This window comes from Echinops telfairi, unplaced genomic scaffold (genome assembly GCF_000313985.2).
Source record: "Echinops telfairi isolate 266 unplaced genomic scaffold, ASM31398v2 ScPeMD7_30;HRSCAF=105, whole genome shotgun sequence".
Taxonomy (NCBI): Eukaryota; Metazoa; Chordata; class Mammalia; order Afrosoricida; family Tenrecidae; genus Echinops; species Echinops telfairi.
The window spans coordinates 3745589-3762582 of NW_022103927.1; the positions used below are offsets into that span (position 1 = coordinate 3745589).

At 58.5% G+C, this 16994-nt stretch overlaps 3 protein-coding genes across 3 annotated transcripts; all 3 read right to left on the minus strand.

Annotated features, from left to right (window-relative positions):
• Positions 1 to 1284: 1284 nt before the first annotated feature.
• On the minus strand, positions 1285 to 3623 carry CUNH19orf53 (chromosome unknown C19orf53 homolog). The gene is made up of 3 exons (XM_004715583.2): positions 3499 to 3623; positions 3357 to 3412; positions 1285 to 1696 (listed from the first exon to the last, which is right to left on the minus strand). The coding sequence occupies exons 1-3, from the start codon at positions 3599 to 3601 to the stop codon at positions 1562 to 1564; spliced, it is 294 nt and encodes a 97-aa protein (XP_004715640.1). The 5' UTR covers positions 3602 to 3623; the 3' UTR covers positions 1285 to 1561.
• A 1174-nt stretch (positions 3624 to 4797) lies between these two features.
• MRI1 (methylthioribose-1-phosphate isomerase 1) lies at positions 4798 to 9516 on the minus strand. The gene is made up of 5 exons (XM_004715493.2): positions 9102 to 9516; positions 7849 to 8024; positions 6012 to 6188; positions 5700 to 5924; positions 4798 to 5043 (listed from the first exon to the last, which is right to left on the minus strand). The coding sequence occupies exons 1-5, from the start codon at positions 9470 to 9472 to the stop codon at positions 4916 to 4918; spliced, it is 1077 nt and encodes a 358-aa protein (XP_004715550.1). The 5' UTR covers positions 9473 to 9516; the 3' UTR covers positions 4798 to 4915.
• Positions 9517 to 12278: 2762 nt separating this feature from the next.
• On the minus strand, positions 12279 to 16559 carry YJU2B (YJU2 splicing factor homolog B). The gene is made up of 6 exons (XM_030885510.2): positions 16482 to 16559; positions 15924 to 15984; positions 15227 to 15369; positions 14969 to 15141; positions 12969 to 13107; positions 12279 to 12873 (listed from the first exon to the last, which is right to left on the minus strand). Exons 1-6 carry the CDS (start codon positions 16543 to 16545, stop codon positions 12437 to 12439), a joined length of 1017 nt encoding a protein of 338 aa, XP_030741370.1. The 5' UTR covers positions 16546 to 16559; the 3' UTR covers positions 12279 to 12436.
• Positions 16560 to 16994: the final 435 nt, after the last annotated feature.

A 16994-nucleotide genomic window follows, 5' to 3' on the forward strand; every position in this document is an offset into this window, starting at 1 on the left:
GCTGACTTCTCAATTAGCAGCTGTGGTAGTTACATAATCTGTTGTCAATTTGCAACTATGAAGAGGTAGTTTAGCCTGTCAATCAGGTCACAGCTTGATGACGCCATTTGGAGGTGCTTAAGGAGATAGATAACTTGCTGGAGGCGGGACCCGCTCCCTCCCTGCGGAGACGTTCCTGTTGACAAGACACAGGAGGCCCCTGCCAGCGCTGAGATGCCTTCACTGCCTTTGGGTCCACAAGACTTTCCACCCACTGGCCTGTGATCTTTCTGCAATTGGCATCATTGCATGTGTTGCGTGAGTCTGAGGAGGAATTCACAGATTTGTATCGAACATATGGGCTAATATTGGACTTATGGACTTGATCTGGACTGGGATGTTTCCCAATATATCAATTGCTCTTTGATATAAAAGCTCTTTCTTATACACATGATGAGCATCTCTGGATTTGTCTCTCTAGTCAACCTGGACTACACAGCAGCTCAACTTGTAACCACTACACCAGCAGGGCTCCTTCTGACACTAATTCTCAGGGCAATAGCCTGTTGTCACCTAGTACTGCAGCCACCAGGTCCCCTGGCTGCAACCTGGTTACCAGATGAAGAGGCTACTCCCACCCCTCAGCCGAGAGGGTCATCAGGCCAGAGCTTCCAGCAGATTCTTTAAGTATGTCCGTCCGGCCTGGCAGACCCCAGCACCCTTCAGGGATGGGGAGCCTAGGATGGACTGACAGAGAGCACCGTTGGACTGGTGGGTCAGAAGCTCCAGTTGAGAGCATGGCCCGGGGGGTGGTGGGGGTCTGTGCCGTCTCACTGTAGACCTTGGGAGCCCTGGGGCAGTGTGCCCGGCTCCAGGAAGAGCGCCAGCAACAGAAGCAGAGCCGACACCCATTTTTCTTGTTCTCGTCCTCACTTTGCTGAGGTGGCCCCAGGCAGTTTGTGGGAGCATCATGCTGAGGAGTCAGCACTGCCCTACAGAGCAGCAGCATCTGTGGGGACATCTGGCTGGTCTCTGGCCCTGAGCAGTGGCTGAGTGTCCTGCCGTCTGTGGCGGTGATTAGATGGGCAAGGCAGGTCACCAAGATGACCACTCTCCCTGCAGCACCTGCCTTTCAGGCTGGAGACCTCTGTCCGGGTCTGATCATGTGGGCAGAAGTGGCTGGGTGAGTCTCTGGTGGAAACTGCTGGGCTCACCCCGTGTCATGCCGGTGTTGGCCTGGGGTGACAGGGGCCATGGTGCCAGCCTCCTTACAGCCCTTCCCATAGAACCATGGTGACATCAAGGTCGACAACAAAGCCTGGTTTATTGCTCGGGGTGAAAGCAGCAGAGATAGGGCCTGGGGACAGAGGTGGCAAAAGCACTTGCCTAGGTGTCCCTGGGTTGTGGGCCTCGGCACCTGGACCTGCTGGCCATTGGCTTGTAGGCTGGGCCCCCACTGAAGTCAAGCGCCCCCAGTCCTGGGAGCTGGGTCCCTCCTCCTCCTCACAGTAGCCCGGGGACTGCCTGCAGACTGGTCTTGGACACGGGGTGTGACACTGGGCTCCACAGTGGGGGGAGGCCTTTAGGAGGTCTTCTTGGCAGAGGCTACCCCCTTCTTTCTGGGGGCCTTCAGCAGTGCCAGCTTCTTGGGCAGACTGCTGCTGGCTTTCATCATGACGTCATGTTCGATCTTTTTCCGGATGCCAACCTCCAGGTCCTGAGGGGACAATTGGGGCAATCAGACTGGTGCCTCAGGCAGAGGTGAGCCAGGGGCAGGATGGGGTGGCGCTGCACAGGACTGGATTAAAAACCATGCCCCAGTCTCTGGGCCCTTATCCCAAGCCCCCCTCAGCCTTGGACCTCAGCTTTGATACCCCTATGCACCCCCAAGTTACAGATGCATGGTGGGGATTTATGCACTCGCCCGTGGTCCCCAAACCATGGGAGTGGGGGGGACCCTGGAACCCAGCTCCTAGCCTCAGCCAGGATCTTGCAACACCCTGTGTTCCTGGGGGCCCTGATTTACAGTGGCAAGGGGTGCAGCTCAGCAAGTAAAGGCATGGAGACTGGAACCTACACGCGCTTGGGGACCAAACTGGTCTCAGAATTGTCCGTACCCCACCCCAGGTCTACTGACTAGGGCAGCTAACCCTTGCCTAGGGGTTGGGGACATGAATAATCCCTGCCCTTGGGGAGCTGACATCTTGGGAAGGCATCAAGTAAATGCGTGACCATGCAGGGCACACGCCTACAGGGCTAGGACACAAAGTCTGGGGGCAGATGTTGGAGTCCAACAGAGTCTGAAGGCGCGAGCAGGTGGCTGCCTTGGAACCTAGGCAGAGCAAAGAGCCGGGGTTGGAAGTTCTGCTGTGGAAACATGCCCAGGAAGCACTTAGGGGGCCAGCATGCTGGAGCAGAGGGAAGGAAGCGGGCAGAGGTGGGGTGGTGGTGGCTTGCAGGGCTTTGATCTTGATCTTACTTATGTGGGAGCCATGAGGGGTTCTGAGAGGAGGGGGCCTGCCCACAGCATGGATCCAGGTTAGCTTAGCAGGTTAGGGGCTGATAGCATGGGGCACAGTGAGCCTCAGGAACTGGGGAGAAGAGGGTGGGCTTTGTTTCCATCTACATTTGGCATCATTGCATGTGTTGCGTGAGTCTGAAGAGGAATTCACAGATTTGCATTGAACATATGGGCTAATATTGGACTTATGGACTTTTGGCAAAAAGATGGGGCTGATCGGATGTGGAGAAAGGGTGGGGTTGGGGATCCAGGAAGATAAGAGCGCCTGAAAGGATGGGGGTACTGTGTTGAGGGGAGAGATGGGAGCCCTTGCGGGAGAGCTCAGTGGGTTGCTGAAGTCTGAAGTCCTGATCAAAGGTCTGGGTAACACGCAGCACAATAGGATCCGCAGATGTGACCTTATGGAAACCGCCTATCTGCACCTGACAAGCTCTGCTGCCTTCCCACTCCCCAACCCCCCCCAAAAAAACCACCCCAAACCCGCAAATTCGTTGCCACGACAACACCGACTCATACTGATCCTACAACGCAGGGTAGACCTATGGGGTGGGGGGGCTTTCTGAGTCTGTAACTCTTTATGGGACTTGAAAACCTCATCTTTCCCCTCGGAGCAGCTGGTGGTTTCGAACTGCTGGTCTGGCGGTTTGCAGTCCAACGCGGAACCTCTACCCCACCAGGGCTCCTCTAGTTAGGGGCGTGAGCACCGAATCCTTCCAACCCCGGGGGGGCAGGGCTAGCAGTGGGCCCCTCGCTGGAGGGTGGGCGGGGCTGAGGCTCACATCCAGCCGGTCCGCCCAGGTCCGAGGAAAAGACCGGCCGAAGCACCCAGGGTTTGCTGCGTTCCGATCCCGCTCACCTTCTTGAGCTTGCGCTGCTGCACCACGCGCGCCTTCTTGGGGGCGATGACTCGGCCTGTGGAGACACGCGCCGCGTTACGCTGGAAGCCCCGGGGCGGTCACGTCCCCGCCCCCCTCCTCGGGCGCCAGCCCGCTCCTCACCGCCCTTCCTCGGGCCCCGGGTCCGCTCCGAGGCTGCTGCCGACGCCGCGGCCTTGCTCTTGGCCGACTTCTGCGCCTGGAACTTGCGCGGTCCCTGCGCCATGGCCCCGTGTGCACCGGCGGAGGCGGGGCCAAAGACGCCGCCGGAAGCCGCAAGGCAGGCTGGGACACGGGCTAGGCGCTGGCTCAAAGGCTTATGGGACAGAGCGTGGCACGGAATTAAAGGGCCAGACGCCAGAGTGTGGCCGACCACTCCCACCCCCACGGTCGGATCCATTCCGATTTACAGCGCCCCCGTGGGGCAAACAACTGCCCCACGGACTTTTCTAGGTTGTAATCTTCACGGAAGGGGACTATCGTGTCTTTCTCCCGCTGGCGGCAGATGGGTTCCAAACATCAATAGGGACTCATGTCAATCAAAGCCAGCTTTTATAAAATATCCCAATGAAAGGTAATAACGGCAAGTGACTATTTACTAGGCGCTGTAAAATACACGTAAAGCCTGCGAATTGTGTCTGCTCCACAGGAGAAAGATGAGGCTGTGCCCAGGTCAAAATTAGCTCGATGGCGGTGGGATGGGCGGTTGGGTGGCACAAACGTCTTATGTTCTTTGTGCCAGTCATCTACAGCCAGACACGAGCGAGGCAATAGCCTCGAAGCAAAATTAAAGAGGGTGCTAAAGTCGCAATAATTAAGTGGAAACCATATCTTAATATTTAAATCAGCAAAGATACGGCCTGTGCTGGTAAATAAAATTTTCTTGGGACCAGGGCCTGAGGGGCGAGGTGAGGCCAAGGCAGGACTGCCATCGAGTCCATTTTGGCTCAGTGACCCTGCAGGTCAGGGCAGCTTCCCAGGCTATAAATCTCTGCGGGCTCAGAAGGCCTGTCTTTCTCCTGGTAGATTACTAACTTTGTGGGTTGGAGCCCAAGGTGTAACTCACTACACCAGCAGGGCTCCATTCTGTTTCAAACCTCAGAATTTTCTCCGTATTGATTTTTTTTGCACTGTATTTTTCAAAAATGCATCAAAATATTATCTAGCTTGAGAACTGAGCTCTTTGGAATCCCCTTTATTTTTGCCCCGGAAGCGTCCACCTTCAGAAGGAGGCACTAGCCGAACTGCATCCCCACTTCGAAAATGGGAGACCCAGGCACAGGGAGGTGAATGTGAAGTGAGCTCACGGTGGGGAACGTGGGAGAACTTGGGTTTGAACTTGGGTACTGGCTCCAGCCACCACGGAAGACCCAATCCACGGCCCCTGCTTGAAGAAGCAGGGCTCAGGGTGAAGGTCAGCTGTCGGGCAGACTAGTCCATACATTTATTATAAAACAAAGGGGGCTGGCATGGTAGGGAGAGCCAGGTCAGTAACGTGTGGCATCCATCCAGGCATTCCCCCCCCCCCCACCGGCCCACTTCAGGAGATGGTGGTGGCTAGGGCTGCCCGGAGCTCCTTGGGGGCAAAGACGCCCAGTTCTGTGATGATGCCGCCGGTGATGAGGTCGTGCGGGGTGACATCGAAGGCTGGGTTCCAAACCCCAATCCCTGAAAGCAGAAGGGACACAAGAAGGCAGAGTGAGGGGTGGCATGTCTGCTCCCCTGAAGTCCCTGGCTTTGTCCACAATCTCTTGTCAACTACCCAGGGAGCACTGAGAATCTGGGCAGCCTCATCCCCCAAAAGCCTGAGGGCTCAGGCTAAATTAAGACCTTTGGCTCCCATGAGGGCGGCTTTGAAATCTGCACCAGCCCTTCTTCTCAGTTCTTCTGCAAGTGAGAAGACAGAGATGTACAATAAATAGCAAGTCTCCTAGTTTGTTCAGTGTAAAGTCTATCCCTGGCCTTTCACTCCTCAGATGCCTCTGTTAGGATCAAAAAATTCAAACTCTCTGGTATTAAGTCATTTCTGACTCATAGTGACTCGATGGGTCAGGGTAGAATCACCCTTGGGGGTTTCTGAGACTAAGTAAAAGTTTCCCTTTCTCCCCTGGAGCAGCTGGTGGTTTTGAATGGCTGACCTTCCAGTCCAACGCGTAAACCGCTCCACCACCTGGGCTCCCCCTCTTCCACGAGGATGACAGGTTAGAGAAAGCTGCCTTGCCCCAGAGGACTGTCGATGCCCCAGGTGGCACTGGCTCGCGTGAGGGGAGCCGAGACGCCTGAATGAAGGGGCTGTAGCGACCCTCCCAGAACTGGCAGTTTACCGGGCGCTGCAATCCGGACCCCACCGATGTCCGTCAGCTCCTGGCCCAGCCGCTCCTCGATGACAATCTCCTGGCCAGTTTCCAGGCGGAGGTCACAGGAGGAGCTGGGGGCAGCGACGTAGAAGGGGATGCCATGGTACTTGGCAGCTATGGCCAGCTGGTAGGTGCCCACCTTGTTGGCCGTGTCACCGTTGGCGACCACGCGATCAGCTCCCACCACCACAGCTGTGGGGCAAGAGATGTGAGGGGTCACAGCCCAGGCCTAGGATGTTCTCCGGGGGCCACCCAGCCTTGTCCCGCCCACCCACTGACCTGACACGCCCCGGTGGGCCATGGCAGCTGCCGCCATGCTGTCGGCGATGAGGGTGGCCGGGATCTGCTCATACACCAGCTCGAAGGCTGTCAGGCGGGCTCCCTGGTTGTAGGGCCGGGTCTCTGTGCAGAAGGCGTGCTCCAGGCGGCCCAGGCAGTGCAGGGAGCGGATCACACCTGCAGGGTGTGAGGGGTTAGCAAGTGTGAATGTCAGGAGGTGCCGGCAATCCTGGCTGTTTCATTTGCCGGCATGTCCTCCCCAGACCCTATGGCTCCCTCACCACCCCCATGTTTATGTCCTGGGATGGTCTTCCTGATCACTCGATTTCAAACAGCAGCCCCCCCCCCCCCCCCACACACTCACACCTCAGATCCCCTCCCCCTTAGATTCCTCTTTAGGAATCACTTATCACTTAGGAAACAGCGTCTAGAGAACAGACCGGTCGTGCTGTCTGCTCTGGCTTCCCTGGGAGCTCTGTGAGGACAGACCTTCCTGTGTTTTCTTCACGGTCTGTCTCCGGAGCCTAGAAGAGGGCCCAGCACCCGGCACCCGGCACACCAGGCCAAACACCTTCCACACTCATGGCTGGGGATTCAGAGCAACCCTATGGGCTGAGAGCGAGCCGCAGAAAGCCTCGTTCTCCCTCGGAAACAACTCATTCCCCTGGTCCCCTCGGAGTCCACATGTTGCCCACTCTCTAGGCAGGCTCAGCCTGGGCCCATGGGGTTGATCTGTGATGGGTGGATGACCCCATCAGAGTCCCCGAGATGGGGGAGACTTCTGGTACTGCGGCTGAGCCCCAGGTCTTTTTCCTTCTCGCCAACCTGGGGAGTCCGAGAGTGCAGTTACCAGGAAGGACAGAGCTGAGGGACAGGGATAGACGGGTCTGGATGCTACTGTCTGAACCCTGGATCCAGCCATACCTGAATCCACCTACCTGAGCACTTTCCTTACAAGAGCTAAGAAACGTAAGTGTGGAGAGAGCTAAAGGTGCTTGGTGGGGCTGCAGGGGCTGTGGGTTACTTAATGTGGCTCTTCTAATCAAGTCTAACTCCCACCGAATGACCTTTTCCTACATGGGTCTGGCAAGAAGCTGGGGGAGGAAACGGATAGGATCCACCTGTGAGGAAATGTGCGCAGAAGTCCCTGGACTGTCACCCTGCGGCATATAAAATAAGCCCTCTGAGAAGACGGAAGAGTACAGTGTGTTCTCTGGACCCAAGTTTCCGGCACAGTGAGTCTCTTGGATCCAGAAGACAGGTGTCGTATCAGAGGAGCAACAGAACCAGTAGCCAGAGCATGGAACAGAGTGGTGGGCTTCCCACCCACCCAGGGAGCCAGTCAAGCTGCAGGCGCTTGTGCAGGAGATTTGCTTGTGGACCGGGACACCTGTGGGCACTTAGTTGGGGAAGCTGGGCTTGCTGACCCACGGAAATGGAGTTGACCTCCTTCGGGCTGACACGTACTGCGGTGCAGTGCCTCTGGGCACTTCATTCAAGGAGCTGTGTTTGCTGACCCATGGAGCTTGGGTCGAAGGCCTTTTGGTTGAAGCTTACAGCATAGTGGTGTGCCCTTTGGGCATTTAGTAGCAGATCTTTAAGGAACTTTGTAAAGATATCCTGATAAACTCTACCCTGAGCATTTCTCACTGGCATTATGTGGGCTCTGGGTGGCCGTTGCAATGGGTATCGGAACCTAGAGATCAAGTAGAGGACACTTCTTAAGACGATACAGGGGCTTCTCTTTAAAAAGAGATCAAAGAGGCCTGACTGGCCGAAGGACAGCGGGAGGGAGGCCTGGAAGACCCCCCCCCACCCCCTGCAGAGACCCACTCACCCAGGGCTGTGCCATAGCCCGCAGTGGCCAGGGCACCAGTGTTACAGTGGGTCAGCACAGTCACCTTGCCACCCCCGGGGGCTGCGTGTTCCAGGAGGTGCTGGGCTCCCAGGTCCCCGATGCTGCGATTGTTCTTGAGGTCTTTCTCCAGCATGTCCTCGGCGTAGCAGATCACCCTGGATGGACAAGGGGTTCTCAGCAAGTGGGGAGACAGGCCGGCCCCTTATCCCTGCCCCACGTTGTTCTGCCGAGAGCCCTCCTGCTCCAGCCATCCTGGAAGACCTCCTGTGTGCCAAGGCCTAGATGGGGTGGGGCACAGTAAAACAAGCCCCTCTGGCCCCATGCAGTTGACGCTGGGATGCGGGGAGGGGTAGGGGTGAACCAACTAGCAGATGAAACAGGCAGCTGGTAGGGGTCTCGGGAAGCCCTGTGATGAAGACAAAGGCAAAACTCCCCCCAAACCTCAAACACACTGCCATGAAGTCAGTTTGACTCATCGCCACACTCCAAGGCCGGGTGGAAATGCCCCTGTGGGTTTCTGGGATTGTAACTCTTGGCAGAAGAAGCCTTGTCTTTCTCCCGTGGAAGGACTGCTGGCTGTGAACTGCTGACCTTGCGGTTTAGCAGCCGAATGTGTCATCTGCCCCGTCCCCAGGGCAGATGTTTGTTTACTTCGGTGCCCCACTCCAGCCAGGGCCACTGGAGGTGCTCTGGGTGGCATTTTGGTAGCTGTGGGGAAGAGGTCCAAGCCTGCAGTGGCAAGAGGGGCAGGAGGGTTCCCTGCAGGTACAGGCGGAGAGGGTGTAGGCTCCCTGGCCCACAGGAAAGGAAGGTGCAAAGGCCCCGAGGCAGGAGAGGCCTTTGGGAAACCCAGCCCAACCTGCTACCAAGTTGATTCCAACTCATGGTGACTACAGAGCAGAATAGAACGTCTCTATAGGGTTTCCCAGGCCGTAAATCTCTGTGGGAGCAGAAAGCCTCATCCTTCTCGTGCGGAGTGGTGGATGGTGGGTTTGAACTGCCAACCTTGTGGGTAGCAACCGCACACCAAGGGCTGGACGGGTGGCTGGTCGGTGAAGAATGCGAGAGTAAGGGCAGGCGGCGAGGGGTCCAGGCCAAGAAAGAAACCCCGAGCAGCAGAGCCCGCAAGCACAGCGAGCCGGAGAGGGGCCTGCAGACGGGCCCCGGGCCTCGGTGCACAAAAGGGCCCCGAGCTCCCGCGTGGAGCGTGCGCTCGGCACGCCGGCACCGACCTCTCTCGGACGGCCTCCTCGGTGGCGCCTTCCCGCTCGGCCTCCCGGGCTGCGGCGTCGGCCAGGTCGCGGGCGGCGCGGGCCATGTTGACAGCGGTGGGCCGCGCGGAGACCAGGTAGGTCAGGGCGTCACGCACGAAAGCCACCAGTGCGGCGACGCCCGGCCCCCCGGCGCCCGCCTGCAGCTCCACGGCGAGGCCGAGGCAGCCGACGAGGGCGATGGCCGGCGCGCCGCGGACTCTCATGGCGCGGATCGCGTCCCAGGCCTGGCGCACCGAGCCCACCGCCTCGTAGCGGCTCTGCTGGGGCAGCAGCAGCTGGTCGAGGACCTGCAGCGAGCCTCGCGAGTAGCGGATGGCCTCCAGCGTCATGGTGCTCCAGCGGTCCCACGCCCCGCTCCGCAAGTCCAGGTGCGCACGGGAGGCGGGGCGGGGCGTAACTGCGGCGAGGGGGCGGGGCCACCTCCGGAATGGGCGGGGCCTCCCCAGGAAGGGGCGGGCCTCCCTCGTCCTCCAGAAAGAGGCATGCGCACGAGCGTCTCAATCCAGCCGCCTGACAGCGCCCCCCACCGACGGGCGCACCTATTGGACCGCAGGCCCTATGTTTTACCAGTCCATCCGAACCAACCTCTGGTACAGGTGTGGGTCATCGCTCTAGCTAACAGTCAAGAACGGTTATTCCGTCGGAACCCGGACAAGAGCAGGAGGACAGAGGCAATTGTTGGGAACAAGGGAATCCTGTGTGGTTTAAGATCAAGGAAGGTGTGTGTTAGGGCTTAGATCCTTTCACCATACTTAATTTGTATACTGAGCAAATCATTCCAGAAGCGGGACTGGATGAAGAACATCAGACATCAGGATTAGAAGAAGGCTGACAATTAACCTGCGGTATGCAAATGACACAATCTTGCTTGTTCGATGGAAGGGCTTGAAGCACTTGATGCGGAAAAAGTACAGCATTCAGGATGGAGTACAACTCCATGCAAAAAAAAAAAAAAAATCCTGACAACTGGGGTCCAGAGAGCCATTACAATAAGCAGAGGCACATTGAAGCTGTCAAGGGCTTCATTCTGCAGGGATTTACAATCAACGTGCATGGGGGTGTCAGTCAAGAAATTAAATGATATATTGGGCAGATTTGCTACACAAAGATCTCTTTAAAGTATGAAGAAGCAAGGATGGTCTTTGAGGGCTAAGGTGTGCCTGACCCAAGCCATGGGATTCTCAGTCACCTCAGTCATATGAAAGCAAGATGATGCATCAGGAAGAGTAAACTGATGCCTCTGAATGGAATATTCAAAGTACCACAGAGCAAAGAAATCTGGGAGGATGGACAGAATGCTCCTTAGAAGTGAGGATGGCAGGCTTGCCTCAGACTTTGGACATGTTCTCAGGACGGCCCAGACCCTGAAGAGTACTTGGTGAAGGAAAGGGTGAGAAAAAGGGAAGTCCCTCAAGAGGTCATTGATCTCTTGACTCTAGGCTCAAACATAGCCATTATCTTGAGGGTAGTGTCGGGCCAGGTAGTATGTGGTTTTTCTTGGTTCACAAGGTTGCTATGGGTCAGAACAAGACTGAATGGCACCTAACCACCAGCATTCATTCTGAGGTGCCAACACTTGTCCAAGGTCATAAAGACAGGGTGAAATTAGGGGTCTTAATGGTGCCACCAACAGGTTGAATGTTATGAGAGCTTGGGCAAAGACAAATGTTCTACATTCACGTTGGTGAGTAGCGCCAGGGATACCAAATGTGCCCAAGAGGCCACCTAAGTAAGGCCTGTCCAGAGAAAAGAAGAGTTGATAGAAAACACGGATGGAAACAAGCAGTTCATTGGCCCACTCAAACACCAGTTTCCAGGAGTCCGAGGCCAGAAGAACTAGATGGTGCCCAGTTACCTCTACCAACCGCTCAGAAGGGGATCTAGCACATAAGAAGGTCCCGGATAGCCAGCAAAGCAAATCACTGTCATCAATTCAGTCGACTGGCAGCGTCCCTCATCCTTTAGGGCAGAGTAGAACTGCCCCTGTGGATATCAGAAACTGTTAACATTTTTAACTAAAAGATCATTTTACTGGGGGCTCTGACAACTATTAACTCTTGATAAGTGTAAGAAAGCCTCTTCTTTCTCCTGAGGAGTGGCTAGTGGTTTTGAACTGCTGACCTTGTGGTTAGCAGCCCACTGTGTAACTCTGTACGCTACTAGAACTCCTGTCCTGGATAGGGGGGGTGTGGGGTGTGGACCATAATTCAAAATCAAGACCAGGCTGACAGTTCAGCTAGAGCCTGGTGGAACCCAGGTTGGGTTGGAAGTGAACTCTTCCCACTGGCTCTGTTTGCAGCCAAACAATAGCCTTCGGCTGGAAGACAGTCACACTAGGGAAGTGTGTGCTCCTTACAACATCTACCATTTGAGAGCCAAAGGGCTGCACCTACCCAGAACAGAGTTCAGAAGGGTTAGGTGAGGCAAATGGAAATGGGCAACCGGAGGCAGCAGCAGGATAAGTGATGTTTCTGTGTTGGGATGGTGGTCTGTGAGAAGAAACACAGACATCTGTGTGGCTTGTGGGATGGAAAATGGATCTGTCAGTCTTGGACCCATCACAGTAGCTCACTGCCATTGAGTCCTCGCCTCAGTGCCAGGATAGGACAGGGTAGAACTGCCCCCGGGGCTTTTAAGGCGGGGACTCTTCACAGGAGTAGAAAGCTTCACCTATCTCCCATGGTGGTTTTGAATCAAACATTGATTAAGGTGGCCAGAGGACCAAGATTTGGGGACTCCAAGGCGCTGACAAGACCTTCCCATCCTTGTGGGACCCAGGGCTGGAAGGGGCAGGGGGTGTGTAGGGCAGACTTCTGGGAACCTGGCTGAGGGCAGCGGGCTGTTACTGCCATGGTCTGGGCTCCAGGGCCAGTTACTAGGCTTTGCTTTTCATGGCTGAGGGGAAGGTGGGGGGCATGCGTGTCCCCTGGAGGAGGACCCAGCTGTCAGGGGCTTCAGGCCCAGTTGTGCTGTCTATCAGTTCCTTAGAAACTCTCCAGCTGCCCACCCTGCCTCTCCCGCAGGCCTGGTGGGCACACCCATTCCCAGCCTCCACACACTGGGGAGCCCACCCCATGGTAGGTCAGGTCACAGGCTTTGGCTGCAGCCTGGGGTCGCTAGTGACTGGAGGCAGGGTCAAAGAGGTAGGGCTTTAATAAGGGACATGGGGTCTCATAAGGCATGAATGCCCTCATGGGACCAAATAAATAACTCACTGTTGTCGGGGGGTGGGGGGTGGGGCAAAGGGGAAGTGGGAGCAGACTCCGGGCAGGGGCTTTGCAGTTGGCCCGTGGTCATTCGCTTTCTGAGTCTGAATAGTCCGCCACCAGGGAGGCGCTGAGGGCACAGGGCTGTGGGGCGTCCGAGGTGCCTGCTGCCTCCTGGAGCGCCCCTCTCGGGGGCAGAGGCTGGTCCTGACAGCTGTCCTCTGGAGAGCAGTCTTGGGGGGACGAGTGCCTGTCCTGACCAGTCCCCTTTGGCACCTGTGGCTCCTTGGCTGTGGGGGTCTCAGGGGCATCTTGGGGGCTCTCCGGGATGTCCCGAGACCGCCGTCGGACGATGCCCAGGTCACCCCTGGTGACGGGGGACGTGGCGGGGGCAGGCCTGCGGCTCTGGGCCAGCTTCTTCAGGACATTGCCAGCCTTGCTGCTGCCCCCAGGCCCGGCTGCAGAGGGGAACCAGGAGCGGCTGATGATCTCTGTGCGCTTGAGTTTCTGCTTGTCTTCATAGGCTGCCAGCAGGGGGGAGGTGTGTGAGAGGGGGTCCGGTCCACTGCCCCCCAAGCCCCAAGGGCTCCCCACCGGTCCCCCCCCTCCCTGCACGCACTGTCCAGGGTGTGGAACTTGAGCAGGGCGGCCAGCCTGCGGTCATCCTCCGTCTCGGGCACCAGCGGGATGCTCAGGCTGGCCTTGGCCTGCAATGCCTGGTCTCGCTCCTCCTCTTCCTGGATGGCTTTCTTCTTTTCCTGGAGTGGGGGGGTGGGCAGGACAAGGGGCTCCAGAGTTGCCCCCGTTGTGTGTGGGGACCTCCTCTGACAGCAGGGTGGGCAACAGACACAATCACGGCCAACACGTGTGCTTTCTGTCCCTGGCCTCTGAGTGGCAGGCCCAGTAGTGAGCAGGTAAGACCTCTGCCCTCGGGGAGCTGGCATTCTAGCCGTAGAGTGAAGGGGCCAGGTGGCAACCTGTAGAAGGGCTGCAAGGCAGGGAACAGCCAGTGCCAAGGCCCTGAGGCTCATGTGACTGGAAGGGGCGAGCAAGCGGGAGGGCCCATGGGCTTCAGGGAAGACTTCTGGCTTTTGCTGTGAGCAGTGGCTGACCACCCCGTGGGGGAGGGGGAAACACTGTCAGCGAGGGGGACACTACAGTGACCGTCTACAAGCTCTTCCCACTGAGTGTGAGCGGGAGTATCTTCTCTGCATGGAAGCACCCCTATAGCAGGTTCTAGGGACAAAGCCACTCTGTAACAGAGATCCTGGCAAGCCTGGGCGCAGTGCTGCCGGTCCCTGTGAGCTGTCTATGGTGCTCAGGTCAGAGCCAGGGCCACCATCATCCCGGGCTCTGCCCGCAGGCGTCCTGAGCCCGGGCAGCTGCCCCACTGTATTCAGCCAGTCCCTGTGCCAACGCTTCAGGGCTCTGAGTGGCTCCGTGTTGCTGTCAGTCCTGTTTGTGAGTCTTTATCCGTGGCTTTTTGTTTCGAGCATGCGGTCGTCATGAAGAGAAGGCCCGCGTGTGGGTGACAGAGTGACTGGAAGGTGGCAATGTGCTGGTAGCCGATGGCACTGCCATTGCCCTTGCACCCGCAAGACTTGGGAACGACCAGCTGCCTAGTCACCTTGGTACAGAAACATGACCCGATTCTGTGTGGTCCGGTACGGGAGAAGGTCCACGGGGGTGGGGGTGGTGACATCGACCCTTGTAATGTCACTGCGTCTGGGGTGGGAGCCACGGGAGGGAGGGGGGGCGGGAAGGAGGGCTGAGCAGAGGGATGGGCCCTGATGGAGAGCTCACAGATTCGCCCAGCTGCTGCAGGGAGAACAGAGGTTGTGCATGTGTGTAGGGGTGTGTGTAGGTGTGAGTAGGAGATCGTGATCGGGTGGGATCGTGGATTAGAGAAGCAGGCGGACTGTAGGTGGAGCCTGGCACCTGTCTTCAGGGAAGGGGTGATTATAATGAGGGTCCAGGCTGGTGGAGTTGCCTTTGGGCTTGGGAACCCCCCTCTGGACAGAGGTCCAGCTGGGGTGGGGTGGGGTTGGGGCAGCAATCCCCAGTGGACGACTAGGGAGAGAGCTGGCTATTTGGCTTCTCTCAGTGATAGAGAACAGGAGACGGGATGGGAAGCCTGGGCACTGAATGGGGCAGAGCAGCTGGGGCACGCGTTCAGGGTGGCCACCGTCCCCGGAGCGGGAGGAGCTTCGGATGTACAGCAGGACTTCCTGGAGTCCTCAGCGATGCCCATGAGGGGGAAAACCTGTTCACACGCACCCGAACCAGGGCCCCAAACCCGACACGGCAGCACCAGGCCTCTCCGCCCCCCCCTCAGGGCTCCTGTGCCCTGCCCCAATCCCAGCAGGCTCTCGGGATGGACTCTCCCTGCATCTTGTACCATCGGGGTCCTACTCAAAGATGCCTGGAGTCCCCTGGGAGTTTCCTGATCTAGGGGACTCATGGCTGGAAGGGAACTGGGCCACCTTCTGTCCACAGTGGCCAGGCGGACCCCACCCAGCTGGGGTTTCGCTGTCTCTGAGAACCGGCCTCTCCCCAGCTAGGCACCATGGGGGAGGGAGGTGGACCCCACAGCAGTGGGGGGACACGGAGGCCGCTCACCCGGAAGTGCCTGCGCAGCATGCTGTTGAGGGCGAAGTCATCCTTCCAGGCGCTCTGGGCCTCCTGGATGTGGCTCAGCGTGGGCAGCGCCTTCTTGAGCGTGCCACGGTCGGCCTGGCCGTGCTCCAGGCGGAACATGGCGTCCGTCTCCAGCTTCTGCTTCTTCTCGTGCTCTGCCACGTGGGGGAGGGCGTGCAGGTGGGCGCCGGGCCACCCCAGCCCTCCCGGGCGGGCCTACAGGAGGAGGGCGCCGCTCACCTGTCGTCAGCACCTGCTCGTTGTCCTCCATGTCCCAGCGCTCCTCTTTCCGCTGGGCGCCGCTCACGATGACGTAGTCACAGTTGGCCGGGTCCGTCTGCATCTCGATGTGGTTCACGCACAGGTGGCATTTCATCCGGAATCTGTCCGGGACCGGGTGGGGGCCGAGTCAGGATACGGCAGCCCTCCTCCCCAAGCCTGGGACCCCGCACACGGCTTCTGTCATCCATGCCACCCAGCACCTGTCCCCCAAGCCCTTGCAACTCGCCGGGCTCCATTATCTGGGGACAGGTGAGCAAGACACCGAGTGCCGGACTGGCCTCTGCTAAGGAGGCTGAGGACTGTTCACCTGTTAGTTCAAGGCTTCATTCAACAGACCCCGCTTTATGGCAGGCTTGGCGCAAGGGGACCCAGCCCCCGTGACCAGCAGAGGACAAGCAGCGATACGAGGTGGGAGAAGGCTGCCTAAGGTCAGTGTTCTGTGGGAGAGGGGAGAGGGGAGTGTCCAGGTGTGTATGGCTCAGAAGCCGCCAGTGTGGCTGGGGCAGTGTGTGCAGGGGGGTCCGGGGGAGACCAGGGTGGGACCGAGGCAGGTCGTGCAGGATCTGAGAGTGCCAAGGAGCTTGCATGTCCAAGGGGGCGCAGGCTTCTCTCCCTCTCAGACCCCTCGTGCCCCTCACCCCACGGCTGTCCCTACCTGTAGATCGGGGTCGTGTAGTAATTGCCCACTTTCTTCTTTTCGGCGTTGTACCGAACTCCTGTGAGGGCAGGGCAAGAGCAGAGGCTGGGACCGGGACCGGCCAGGGGAGGGGAGACAGGGCCGGGCTGGAATGGGAGGGGCGCATCACTGGCTGGGAAGGAACGGGCCCAGGTGTGAGAGGCGCTCAGATGGAGAGGGGACTGGGGAGCCAGGCTCACACCCCAGCTCCCCCGACCTCAGGGCAGCCACCTCAAGTCTGAGGCTCTCAGGGGCCCTCGCAGGGACTGGCCAGGGCCCAGAGTGAGCCGGGGACGGGGAAGCCACAGCAGGTTTCGTTTCAGCTCAGTTCCAGGCAGGTAGACTGAGGCACGCAGCAGGTCGGTCGCCTGTGCAGGGCAACACAACTGGGACGTGGCAGAGCCGAGAGAGTCAGACCCAGTACCTGCCTCGGCGCCCACCTGTCTCCTCCTGACTGGACAGGGAGCCCTGGAGGGGAGGGGAAGGTGCCGGCAGGCCTGGGAGGTGGGGAGCGCACAGAGTGGGACACAGGCTCACCCATGCCGATGTGGTTCTTGCAGCCATCGCACCAGATGTTGTATGGCATCTCGAACCTGCACATAAAGAAAGCCCTGTCTGGCCAACATCCCCGGGCCCTGCCCGGTCGTGCGGGTGGCTCTGCAGGCCTGGCCGAGGCCTGGTTTCTGGGAGCCATTTTGGGGGCAGCATCTGGAGGGGGGTGGCGGGAGTGTGTGCAGGACGACGTGGGGTCCTACCTGGCGAAGCCGGCTGCGCCAGCACAGGGTGGCCCACCGGGCTGTGACCCCAAGTGGGGGGTGGTGGTCCAGAGCCCCCAGCACTGGGGCTCCCCCAGCACTGGGGCTCCGCCTGCCTATCTCCCTTCTGGACAAAGGGTGGACCGGCCGTTTTTGTTCCCGCACTTCTCCTGCTGTCCGTGGCAGGAGAGGGGCTCACACTCATGGTGACCCCTGACCCCGTGTGCAGAGTAGAACTGCTCCCTCCCTCGGATGCCCCTGGCTGTGACCTTTGGGAAGCAGGAGCCTGGGGGTG